The sequence below is a fragment of the Aegilops tauschii genome, chromosome 4 (genome assembly GCF_002575655.3).
Source record: "Aegilops tauschii subsp. strangulata cultivar AL8/78 chromosome 4, Aet v6.0, whole genome shotgun sequence".
NCBI lineage: Eukaryota > Viridiplantae > Streptophyta > Magnoliopsida > Poales > Poaceae > Aegilops > Aegilops tauschii.
In genome coordinates this window covers 429,829,907-429,841,509 of record NC_053038.3, presented here as the reverse complement: position 1 = coordinate 429,841,509, position 11,603 = coordinate 429,829,907, and the positions used below count along the sequence as shown (strand labels likewise).

Genomic DNA, 11,603 nt, shown 5'->3' with positions numbered 1-11,603 from the left:
TGATCAGATTCGTAAGAGAAATGGGCCGGGCTCCCAGTTCTGTGCTCTTTGCGGTGATGTGGAAGACTCGGATCATATCTTTTTTCACTGTCACCTGGCTAAGCTTATTTGGAGTTGTGTGCGGGACTGGCTTCATGTTTCTTGGGCCCCTGCCTCCTTTGCCGAGTTGCGCAGCTTGGCTTCCAACCTCTCCGGTGTATCTAGGCGCATCTTTTGGGTGGGCTTGGGGGCTTTATGCTGGTCTCTGTGGACTACTAGGAACAAATTTATTATCGAGCACGTGTTTCCGGCTAAACTGGCTGACTGCTTATTTAAATCGTGTGCTTTCCTGCAGCAGTGGAAATCATTGACTAAGGTCGACAACCAAGAGGCGCTCTCTATGCTGATCTACAAAATCCGGACAATGGCGTCTCAGTTATGCAGACAAGAGCAGGATGCTTGATTGCTTCTTTTGGGCCAGATGCTTTAGCTTTAGTTGGTTCTTTCTCTTCCGGCCTGCGTGCCATGTACTGGCGTGGGAGCCATGTACCTGACTTTATCCTTCGTCGTCTTGCCCAACGTTGGGGCTTGGGTGTGTTTGATACTTTTCGGTGATGCTGTTGCTACCTGCCTTATGGCTTTATTTATAAAGTCGGGCGTATGCCTTTCCTCTAAAAAAACAAGCTCATCTATTAATGGGGGTTTGTTGAGAGCAGTGAAAAGATTCAAGATGGAGAAATAGCATTGCGACAGTAAACAAAGACATCTACTCAGGTCATTCAGATGAATCTAGATCTAAACGAGGGATAGTGATGAACACTGATGAACTACCATGAACTACACAGATGAATGGGGCGCTACAGATCTAAAGGGGAGAATCTTGGCGTACCTGAGCACGGCGGGGGTGTCCCGAGCATTCTTAGTGAGTTCCGACGATGATTAGAAGCGGTGTTGAGGTCGCCGTCAACTTGGCCGGAGAGCTCGAGGAGACGCGGCGATGCTTCGGACGCGAGAAGCTACAGACGCGAGGAAGAAGACGAAGAGAGGAGGCAGAGATGTAAAAGTAAATCCCGAAGCCCCCCGTGTGTATTTATAAGATGGCAAGAAGGCGAAACGGCAAGTGCGAAAACAGAGGCAGCGGGGTAATTTTTGGCTGAAAAGGTGCCTCGATTTTCGGGCCTGACAGATATGCTCAAAGATTCATTGTGACGTCACATCCAAACTCCATAAATTCGGGAAGTTGATGTCATGGCAAGCGGAAGCAAGAAATGCCAAGTATAAAAGTATTATGAGCCGACAGTCTCTTATGACTCGGGCAGAAGATAAGATGAAGAGGCAAAAGAGAAGTTCTAATTCGTTGAAGGATGACCCGAACTTAATTCCGGTGTATGGGTTAACATGGAAAAATCCAAGTTAACCCGGAGGCTAATGTTGGGGATATAACCCCACGATATGACCCGGCCAGATGGTGACCTGGTTATCCAGTGGCGACTTAAAAGACAAGCTCAATATGTGGGCCGTAAAGATTATGAAGCTCAAGGCCTAGGAGGCGACTCATAGAGCAGGCTGTCTCATGGCCTAGTGTCTGGGAGGTCGGCTCATCCAATAGGTTATAAGGAAATTCCCTTGCTTGGGAGGCAAGATAAGTAGGAGATAGATTAGGACATGGGTCATAGTAACCCGGATTCTGTTGTAACTTCAGGGCCTCAACCTATTATAAAGGAGAGCCCCGGAGGTAGAAAGGACTAAGTTACAAGCTCTCAAGTACTAGGTTAGCCAAGTTGCACCCTTGTGGTCGAGATCCCAAGCAATATCAATCAAGCAGGAAGTAGGCTATACCTCCACCGTGAGGGGCCGAACCTGGGTAAACCCGTGTCTCTCGATTCCTATCAACCCCGTTCAAGCTACTACCTAGCTGCGATGGCCTCACGACTAAGTCCTTTTTCAAGGACATCTGTCGTGACAAAACCACAAACAATGATAATAATCTCAACACGAGGACGAGGGCTTCATTGCCGAGGAAAGAACCGCAAATTATACGATCGTCGAAGATGTGTTGATTTGCATCGCATGGAAGTTGAGCTCGAAAGAATACGGTTGTATAGTGGCTGGGTGCGGCTGTAGGCTGCCGCGCGGCCGTAGGCGTTTTACATCTTCAAATATACTCCCTTCATTCCTAAATATTATAAGTCTTTCTAAAGATTTTAATAAGGACTACATACGGATGTATATAAACATAGTTTAGATTTTAGAGTGTAGCTTCACTCATTCTGCTCCATATGTACTCCATATTGAAATCCGTAAAAAGACTTGTATATTGAAGTATTTAGGAACGGAGGGAGTACATCATATATTGGAGCACTAGTTTTACATTATCAAATATACATCATCTATTGGAGTTGAGACTTTTTTAGAGATGTAAAATGCACTTTTCGGTGATGTAAATTATACAAGGTCTATGTTTACATACATCTTCTATCGGCGATGCTCTTACATCTGTAATGAAGGCGATTCCAAAAAATAAAGACCCTGATAAGTGTCATATGTGTGGCACGAACACATGTCAACTTCGAACTTTTTTATGACAAGTTTAATGACGCGAGGAGGCCAACTTTATTTGTCAGGCATGACAATTTTTTTCGGATGACAAGTTTCAGTTTTTTTTCTTTTTGAATGGCAATTTTAGTTGTGAAACAGTTAGGTTCGTGAAAAAGAAAGTAATCAAATTACGGACGGGAGCAAAACGTGTGCCGGAATGCAAGCCGTGTCCAACCAACGCGCCCTAGACGCTTCTCCGACGGCAGCTGGAGGCGAGGGAGGTTCGCATCAAAAGCTGTGGCTCCCACGACCCCGAATACCCCGTGTCCCTGTGCCGTGTTGTCTGATCGAAGCCCCGTCTCTCTGCTCTGCTCTGTCTCCTCTGCTCAGCTCACCCCCTTTCCCCAGATCCGACGCGAATGGCTTCCTACGACGGCGAGGACGACTCCGGCCGGCGGCGCCCGCCGCAGCAGCAGCACCGCCCGTCCGGCGGGGGCAGCGGCGACCTCGCCGCGAGCGCCAAGCTGGTGGCGGAGGCGGCCAAGGCGGCGCTCCAGGACCACAACCTGGGGAAGGTCGACAAGGGCCGCACCGCTGAGGCTGCCGCCGACCTGCTCCACGCGGCCTCCCTCTACGGCAAGCTCGAGGGCAAGCCCGTCGGCGGCTACCTCAACAAGGCCGAGGACTACCTCCACAAGTTCGGCGCCAAGGAGGGGGGCGGCGGAGGCGGTAAGCATCAGACCAGTGGTCACGGGGGTTCAGGCGGCAGGTACGAGGAGGAGGACGAGTACAGGAAGAAGCCTACTAGTGGTGGTGGGAGGTACGAACAGGATGATGAGTACAAGAAGAAGCCCAGTGGTGGTGGGAGGTATGAAGAGGATGACGAGTACAGGAAGAAGCCTACTAGCGGTGGTGGCGGCTACGGAGGTGGAAGGTATGAGGGAGAAGATGAGTACAAGAAGAAGCCTACCAGTGGTGGCTATGGTGGGGGGAGGTATGAGCAAGAAGATGACTACAAGAGGCCCCCTAGTGGTGGCTATGGTGGGGGAAGGTACGAAGAAGACGATGAGTACAAGAAGAAGCCTAGTGCAGGTGGATATGGAGGTGGAGGAGGGAGATACGAAGATGAGTACAAGAAGCCAACCGGTGGCCATGCTGGAGGGAGGTACGAGGAAGATGATGAGTACAAGAGGCCTAGTGGTGGAAGCCATGGAGGGAGGTATGAAGAAGAGGACTACAAGAAGAAGCCTAGTGGTGGAGGAAGGTACGAAGAAGATGACTACAAGAAGAAACCTAGTGGTGGAGGAAGGTATGAAGAAGATGACTACAAGAAGAAGCCTAGTGGTGGAAGCCATGGAGGGAAGGATGAGTCAGAAGGCGGTGGCATTGGAGACTACATTAAACTTGCACAGGGTTTCATGAAGAAGCAGGATGGCGAAGGTGGGCACAAGAAGACTAGTGGCCATGGAGGAGGAGGGTATGGAAAGGAGGAAAATGAAGAGGATAGCGGCAAGAAGAAACATGGTGGCCGCCCTGAGAGTGGAAAAGACGAGTCGGAGGGCAGTGGCATGGCAGACTACCTGAAACTTGCACAGGGTTTCATGAAGAAGGATGGTGAAGGGGGAAGTGGAGCTGGTATGGGGGACTACTTAAAGCTTGCAGAGGGGTTCATGAAGAAGCGTTGATTTATAACTGATCTTGCTACCATTGCGATTGATGAAGGACTTTGTGTTTGGTTAGTCCCTTGTCTTGTTTAACATCTGTATGTTGTGGAATTTCCTAGGATTTCCACCGACAAAGCTGTCTTGCTTGTGCTGTGTGCAATGTACTGAATGCCCAAGGTGCTACTTTCGATTTCAGGAGAATAAAAGATTGGATGAATAAAGCTGTGTTATTCATGCTTTGTAAATAGTTCTGAATTGAAATAATGATTGTAGTGTTATCATAATAAAAGTGTTGAATAGAACTTGTGTTTTCTAGTGGATATTATGAATGTAGCTGTGTTGGTGATGCATCTTAGTATCCTATTATACTGAACCCTAATGCAATGCTGTGCGTATCTGAAATACTTGAGCTAAATTTGAAAAAAAAGGCACATATGAAGATCGTGATTAGTATTGTGTTCTATTGTGTATGCTGGATTCAGTTAGAGAGACACTCTCTGTTTCTTTCAGCATGTGTTTTGACTTAGCCCTATGAATCATCTCTTAAGTGGATTGGTTGAAAAACTGTTTTTATCTACATCTTACTTTCCTATTCTGCCTATTGCCTCTGATTCTGTAGATAAACTACCGACCTTTTTCATGGTTGCTTTGAGGGCACCTTTTCAACTGATGGTAGTTTTGAATAGATCTCGAGGGCACCTTTTCTAGTGGATCTTGGTAGTTTCTGGCATCTGTGTACAATTCAGTGGCAAAGTAACGTCATGAACTAGACAGCATGTAACACCTGCTGAAACACACCCTCAGCTGGTGTCATGTTAACAGCCTGAACTAACCTGCAAACATATATGTTATACTCCCTCCGTTCCTAAATACTTGTCTTTCTAGGCATTTCAACAAGTGACTACATACGGAGTAAAATGAGTGAATCTACACTCTAAAATATGTCTACATACATCCGTATGTGATAGTCATTTGAAATGCCTAGAAAGACAAGTATTTAGGAACGGAGGGAGTACCAGTTATTGCACATTTCCCAGATACCATGGCTGGCAGGAAAAGCACCACACAAACATAACCTTTATGAGCATGAGCTGTCTTTCTTCCACTATGGTCGAACATTTCAGTTCTCATCTATTCCTTGTCCGCGGACCCTTATTCAGCAGGCAGACTTGTTTGTGTCTTCCCTTGCACCCAGACTCCAAACTTTTAAGTACTCCAGACCTATTTGATAATCTCCTAGAACCCAAGTAAGTGAACAACTCTGAACCATTCTTGAATGATCCAACCCACTAGATTCCTAGTTAGTAAATAGCCGAGGCAACAAGAGTATATCCATCCTTGCGGCTGCCCTTCTGGCAGAAGCTGCTATGTTGGCATCACACCACGATATCAACAAGCTTCATTCATATTGAAGATGAACCTAGGTCAAAAGAGCTCATGGAGTAATCGCTTTTGGCGATGTTGAAGATGAACCTAGGTCAAAAGAGCTCATGGAGTAATCGCTTTTGGCGATGTTGAAGATGAATCTGAGGGCTGCATGGAGCCGTCAAAGATATTTGTGAAGAAGCAGGATCAACAAGCTGGCTTGGAGCCAATCAGAAGGTGTTTTTCTTTTTGGAAATTGCATGAACCTAGGCCAAGACCTCATGGAGTAATACTGAGTTCATGTCCTCGAGTCATATAGTGATAGGTTACTGATTTGTTAGTTGGCCAAGAAATAGCAATATGTTGCTGGTCCAATTTTTGTGTGCAGATAAGGCCCAAGGCCATATATTAATGAAAACCAGACCTTACAAGAACTTCCTTAGTAGAATTTTCGTTCACCATTGATACTTTCAGTTCAGATATGTTTGCATAAGAAAAGTTTCTTTGGAATTAGCATGTGTATTTTTCAACAGAAACTCGTAGCAAGCTGCAGAAGTAACTCCATATAATAAAATGTGGAGCCTGTATACAATATAGGGACCCAAAATTCGAAGCAACTGGTTAAGTATTTCTGCAACTCACTTTGTCTGCCTATTTTTTGGGGGTTTCTGCCTGGGTCATGTTCAAGGAAACCTGCAGCTTAATCTATACAAAGAATTCCGTCATTGTTTTCATTTTCTGTCTTCAGGTGAGCTCCGTGGTACTAGTGTGAGTTGAGTATCTTTTTTTCAGTAAGTACTCCCTCCGTAAAGAAAAATATAAGAGCGTTTAGATCACTACAGTAGTGATCTAAACGCTCTTATATTTGTTTACAGAGGGAGTACCTATTTTTGGAGGGATTTCTTATGTGCAGTCATGTGTTTTCTGGCATCACATATTATCCTTTTTGCCAAAATGAAAGTTTTGCCATTGTTATTTCCCAAAAGTTTATAATTTCGGCCTGATGAGCATGATTTTTTTTCTTCCAAAATTGGGCATGATTCAGTACTCAATTAGTTTGATTGTCTTCAAACGTGGGCATGGTTAGCGCATACTACCTAATATCTTGTTTAAGGGCGTCGTGTTTAAGGTCGTTTATAGTGAACCAAGGAACCAGTCTGGCAGAGCAGAAAAATTCCAAATGTCTGAAAGGTAGCTGAAACAATTATTTCGGCAAAAATGCAATGCACCTCAGCCAGCAGCCGCACTGAAACACAGGTCCCCGACACAACACAAAGCCAGACCACATGATAGATGTTCACATGACTGGGACACCACACATGCGAAATGATCAGAGAACATGCAAGGGTGCCTTTCATCGGGAAGAACCAAATCCAATGTACAGACATGCCGAGCCTCAGCACACCAACTCAATCACCAGCACGCCCTCAGGAACCACACCACATGGGACTCAAAAGAATGGCACGAATCATGGACACTATGGATAAGAAGACGGATCATCAGATCAAGGTTCAGAACTCCTCGACGGAGGCGGCTTCGCGGGGCACCTCGTAGGCGTCCTTCTGCCTCAGCTTCTTCACGCCGGCGATGAAGCACACCTTGTCGGACCGGAAGCTCTCCAGGTTCACGGTGGTCACCTTCACCCACACCACCACCTTGGTCTTCATGCCCTCGATCGCCGAGAGCTTGCCCCGGGACAGGGTCGCCTTCACGCGGGTGGCGTACCGTATCATGGAGGAGTCCTTGAAGCTCACCTCGCAGGGCTTGGCCAGGTGCACCACGAGCCTCGAGCTCGTCTGGTCGTACTCGTAGCAGATGATGTTCCGAGGGAAGAGGCCCGGAGGGAGGTTGTACTCGCGCAGCAGGTCAGAGAGGGACTTGTTTGGTTTGCCTGAATAAGAAAGAAATAGGGTCAGTCACTTGTAGTCCATATATAGTAGACATTTATATAGCAATTATTCAATTGTCACTAGCTAGAATTGCATAGACCTAATGGCAACATGTGAACCATGGCATGAGAATGCCACAAACATATTGACACGCAGAAGGGAATTCAGAAGCAGCAGTTTCGAGCGCTTTAGCAAAGTTCAAATACATGGAGAATGATGTATGTAAAGTGTAAATGCCGAATTATGTATACTACAAGACTGGAATTGCAGTGGAACAAAGTGTGAAAATGGGAAGTTCATATGAAGGATTTTTTGATCAGAAGAAAGATGTCTCAGAGCAATGTATACCGTATACCTACTTAAACCAACAAAACAAACAAACTGGAAGGCACAATTGAAGATGGCCTGCAAGTGGCAAAAAACTTGCCAACTGATCTGCTTTGCTAGCATTCACATTTTATTTAACAAACTACTCCCTCCGTTCAATATTATAAGATGTTCTAACTCTTTTCTGAATCGGAAGTATGTAGACGCATTTTAGTGTGTTTGTTCACTCATTTTAGGCCGTATGTAGTCCATATTGAAATATCCAAAACATCTTATAATAGTGAAGGGCGGAAGTACTTCAGAACATTCGCATTTTATTTAAGAAACTACTGTCTTTCCGCACAATGTTTTCACGTGAGCGGTCGGATTGCAGATCCGAGTATACCACTAGTTGTTCGCAGCTTCCTGTAAGAGTACAGATTAGGGGCTGCTTAGAAGAAAATATTGAATAGACTATGCACTGCAGACTACCAAATCAGCTGGCTGGTGCTTGCTAATCCAATGACAAGCTGAAGACAGCCTTGGTAATACCGCCAAAGACCTCAACAGACCCAGTGCAAAGATTGCAAGTAAAACAAGATGTTAGGTGAGCAAGTCCCCCCTGCTCTGCACTATCGTCCTAGGAGCTTTTGCATAATTGCGTCAACAAACATTGGACCCATTTCAGTTTGGCCCCCATGTGCATCAGCGTCACTCATTGTATTACTAGTACTTTGCAGATCGAAACGAGTACTTGGATTAGAGCCAGATCCAAATCGTGAAGAAAGGCTATGTGGATGGATACAGCCGTATTAAAGAAAGCACTCCTTGGTTTGCTTTGGTGTTACGCATCAGCAAGAAAAACAGCGTTGCTAACAGCGATGGACGAGTGTACTGAAGATGTTGCTAAGACGACGTGACATGTAGCTTCAGACTAACTGCTATTTCCTGAGCCGCAAAGCGACCACTGAACGGAAATTAGAGAAATTATGGAGCAGAGCGATCGATACTACAGTACCTTTGAGCTTCTCGAAGACCCATTTCGCCTTCTCCTCCACGGTGCTTGAGATGCGCTGCAGATCAGAAATAGTTGGGTTATTGGCTGTGACTTGTGACGGATGAACTGAACCACTTGGAAGTTGGAACTAGAGTGGAGTAATAATTAAAGTTTCCCTTAGAGTTACAATGCACTGGAATGTACTACTGAGTCGGTATAGCGAATGCAGAAGTGCGATCGAATCAAATAATGATTTTCATATGGCAATCCACTCGGAAAAAAAGTTGCAAATCAAAGCAGGAACTTTCGCTGGTCTTGGTGGGAAAAGGAACGAATATAACCCGGCCTAAAGGGGGAAGAATATAAGAGAAAGATCTGCAAATGAATGCTTCAATCAAGAACTCAAGATTTTCTTGGTCCTTAGCACGAACAACATGTGAACCACGAAATGTTGACAGCCAGATAATTTCTGAACTGCAACAGCCGCAGAAAAAGATGAGGACGAGGAAAACAGAACACCGAGCAACAAAAAAGAATCCGTCCATCCATCCATCCATCCCCGTGATAACGGAAACCCGTAAAAATCTCACGGAAACAAGCAAGCGAGCCGGGAAATCAGGAACGGCATTTTACCCGGTCCAAGCGATTCACCAAGAACGAGAAGGGATTCGCCATGACGAACCCAGCCACGAAGAGCGAGAAAGAAAGGAGGGAGAGAGAGATGACGCGGGAGGGCGGGAAGGAAGGCAAGAGTAGCGGAGCACTGACCGAGATGTCGCCGCCGATGGCGGAGAGCTCCTGCTTGGCCTTGCGGGGGATGGTGAAGCTGCCGAGCTTGGTGAGGGCCTTCTCCATCCTTCCTCGGCGCCGGCGTGGAGCGTGTGGACGCGGACGCGGACGCCGGCTGGCTGTGGCGCGTGCGTGGGGTGCCGCGGGATGGGCGACAGACAGTGGACGGAACCAGGTTCAGAGCTGCGGCACGCTCCACAGGAAAGGAGCGGAATAAATAAAGAGCGGCTTTCGTTCGGGGTTCCGAACGGTGGCGCCGGATCCCCTGCGAGCGTGCGGGCTGGGTGTTTGTTTGGTGGGTGCGTGCGATGGATCAACAGTGGAGTGAAGCTTCTGGAGATAGGAAAAGGGAAGGAGACGTTGGAGGGATATATGGGCGCCGCAGTCTCGTTTCTGTTACTACTATCCACGCCGAAATTTGGACGACATTCGAGAAGTGATCAGGCCGATTTGGTCGCGTCGCTCGGCCCTAAAATCTTGTGCGAAGGAGGGAGGATCGCGGGCGAACCGGGGCTGCGGTTTGGGACGCGCACGGACCCGAAAAGGGCCCGAATATGACAGCGAGCCGCGTGACCGAGCCGAGCGTATGCCGCATCACAGAAGCCAGGTCCGGCACCAGAGTAGAGTACAAGGAACGGCTATTTCCGCGTGTTGCATGGCCAAGAGCGTGACGCCTCACCGTTGTTGGTCCATTGCATTGCCGCCCAGCCGCGCGCTGATTTGTCTTCCGCCGCGCACAGACCCAGCCTCGCCGTGCGAAACGCCCGATTCTGATCAACGACACACGTTATCCAAGCCAAAAGCGGCACAAGCGGATGGTATCTCTACTCCTATAAAAATCTGAATTGATGATGATGGTCTGCATGCAATCTTTCATCAATAGCCGTTGTATCTAGATCCGACGCATACAAAGCAAACTGCTGCAGTTTTATAAAAAAAATGCCCGCACTTGTTTTCATATTTACAAACAACTTCTTGTCTCTCACAATCAGCCTTATCTCTTCCCCACCACGTCTAGAAGGCCATGGAACAATCTGGTGCGATGGCTGCTACCGGCGCCGTCCACCCCCAATCTTAGTGTTCCGTGCAATGCACGGGCATCTTACTAGTCATCTATCTACGACTTGCACGTATAGTACATCTGGACGAAGTCCTTGTCATCCACGGTTGTCTTCCACCTAGCCGCTACTCTTTCTTTGTCATTCGACTCGTTTGGTCATCTGGTCTTGAGCGGTGGCCGCCCGTAAGCTGCATACTTGGCTGCGACCATCACATAAATGCTTGTCATTTTTGGTGGTATGCTCATGATGCATGTCCACTAGTCCAACTCACCACCACTTGGCTAAGCAGTCTACTCTTGTTTCTCGGCAAATTACTTGTATTACTCATGTATCATCATCGTTGAAATCAGAATTACATTGTCTAACGACCTCATTAGGGCCTGATCCCACCCACATTGTGGTGCGACCACCGACCGCTATTCGTACCATAAGTTGCCGCTAGATGGCTTATGAGATTTTGAGTAAGTCGGGTGTGAGTAATAGAAGAACTTCATTGCTCCATGAGTAGTTTGATCTCACGCACAATGTTGCTATGTCGTGATATGTCCATATATCCCTTCTTCATTAGATTTACAACATCCAAGCAATCTGATTAATTGATGATAGAAAGATGACTCCGTCGTAATGCAAGCGAAATTCTACATTCAAGAGCATCATGACATGTAAGAGATGACGACACAGACTAAAAATTGTATCGCCCATATGAACTAGCTAGACAGCTACATATGATCCTCCTAATGTTTGGTTAGAAGATGCCCCTGAACTTTGTAATCTCCATGCTTGTAAACAATGCCACCATTCTCATGAATGAATGAAAGAGGTTTGAAGTGTAAAGAAAACTCTTCATCAACTTGCACATGGTTGGTGTGTTGTCGATATAATCGGCTAGACATATTTATTGATTGTTCAAAAAAAAGTCTACAAGTTTACCAAAGCATGAAAGTTAGCAAAAGGAATACATAAAACTTGGATCACTCTTATTCAAATTCAACATAAAATTTACTTTGAAAACTTG

The 11,603-nt window shown here is 46.5% G+C and overlaps 2 protein-coding genes across 2 annotated transcripts; one reads left to right on the top strand and one right to left on the bottom strand.

Annotated features, from left to right (window-relative positions):
• Positions 1 to 2,807: 2,807 nt before the first annotated feature.
• LOC109774290 (uncharacterized) lies at positions 2,808 to 4,426 on the top strand. The gene has a single exon (XM_020333014.4). The coding sequence runs from the start codon at positions 2,937 to 2,939 to the stop codon at positions 4,200 to 4,202; it is 1,266 nt and encodes a 421-aa protein (XP_020188603.1). The 5' UTR covers positions 2,808 to 2,936; the 3' UTR covers positions 4,203 to 4,426.
• Positions 4,427 to 6,873: 2,447 nt separating this feature from the next.
• Positions 6,874 to 9,806, bottom strand: LOC109774289 (uncharacterized protein At5g01610). Its single transcript, XM_020333013.4, has 3 exons — positions 9,507 to 9,806; positions 8,760 to 8,814; positions 6,874 to 7,437 (listed from the first exon to the last, which is right to left on the bottom strand). Exons 1-3 carry the CDS (start codon positions 9,591 to 9,593, stop codon positions 7,058 to 7,060), a joined length of 522 nt encoding a protein of 173 aa, XP_020188602.1. The 5' UTR covers positions 9,594 to 9,806; the 3' UTR covers positions 6,874 to 7,057.
• Between the last annotated feature and the right edge of the window lie 1,797 nt (positions 9,807 to 11,603).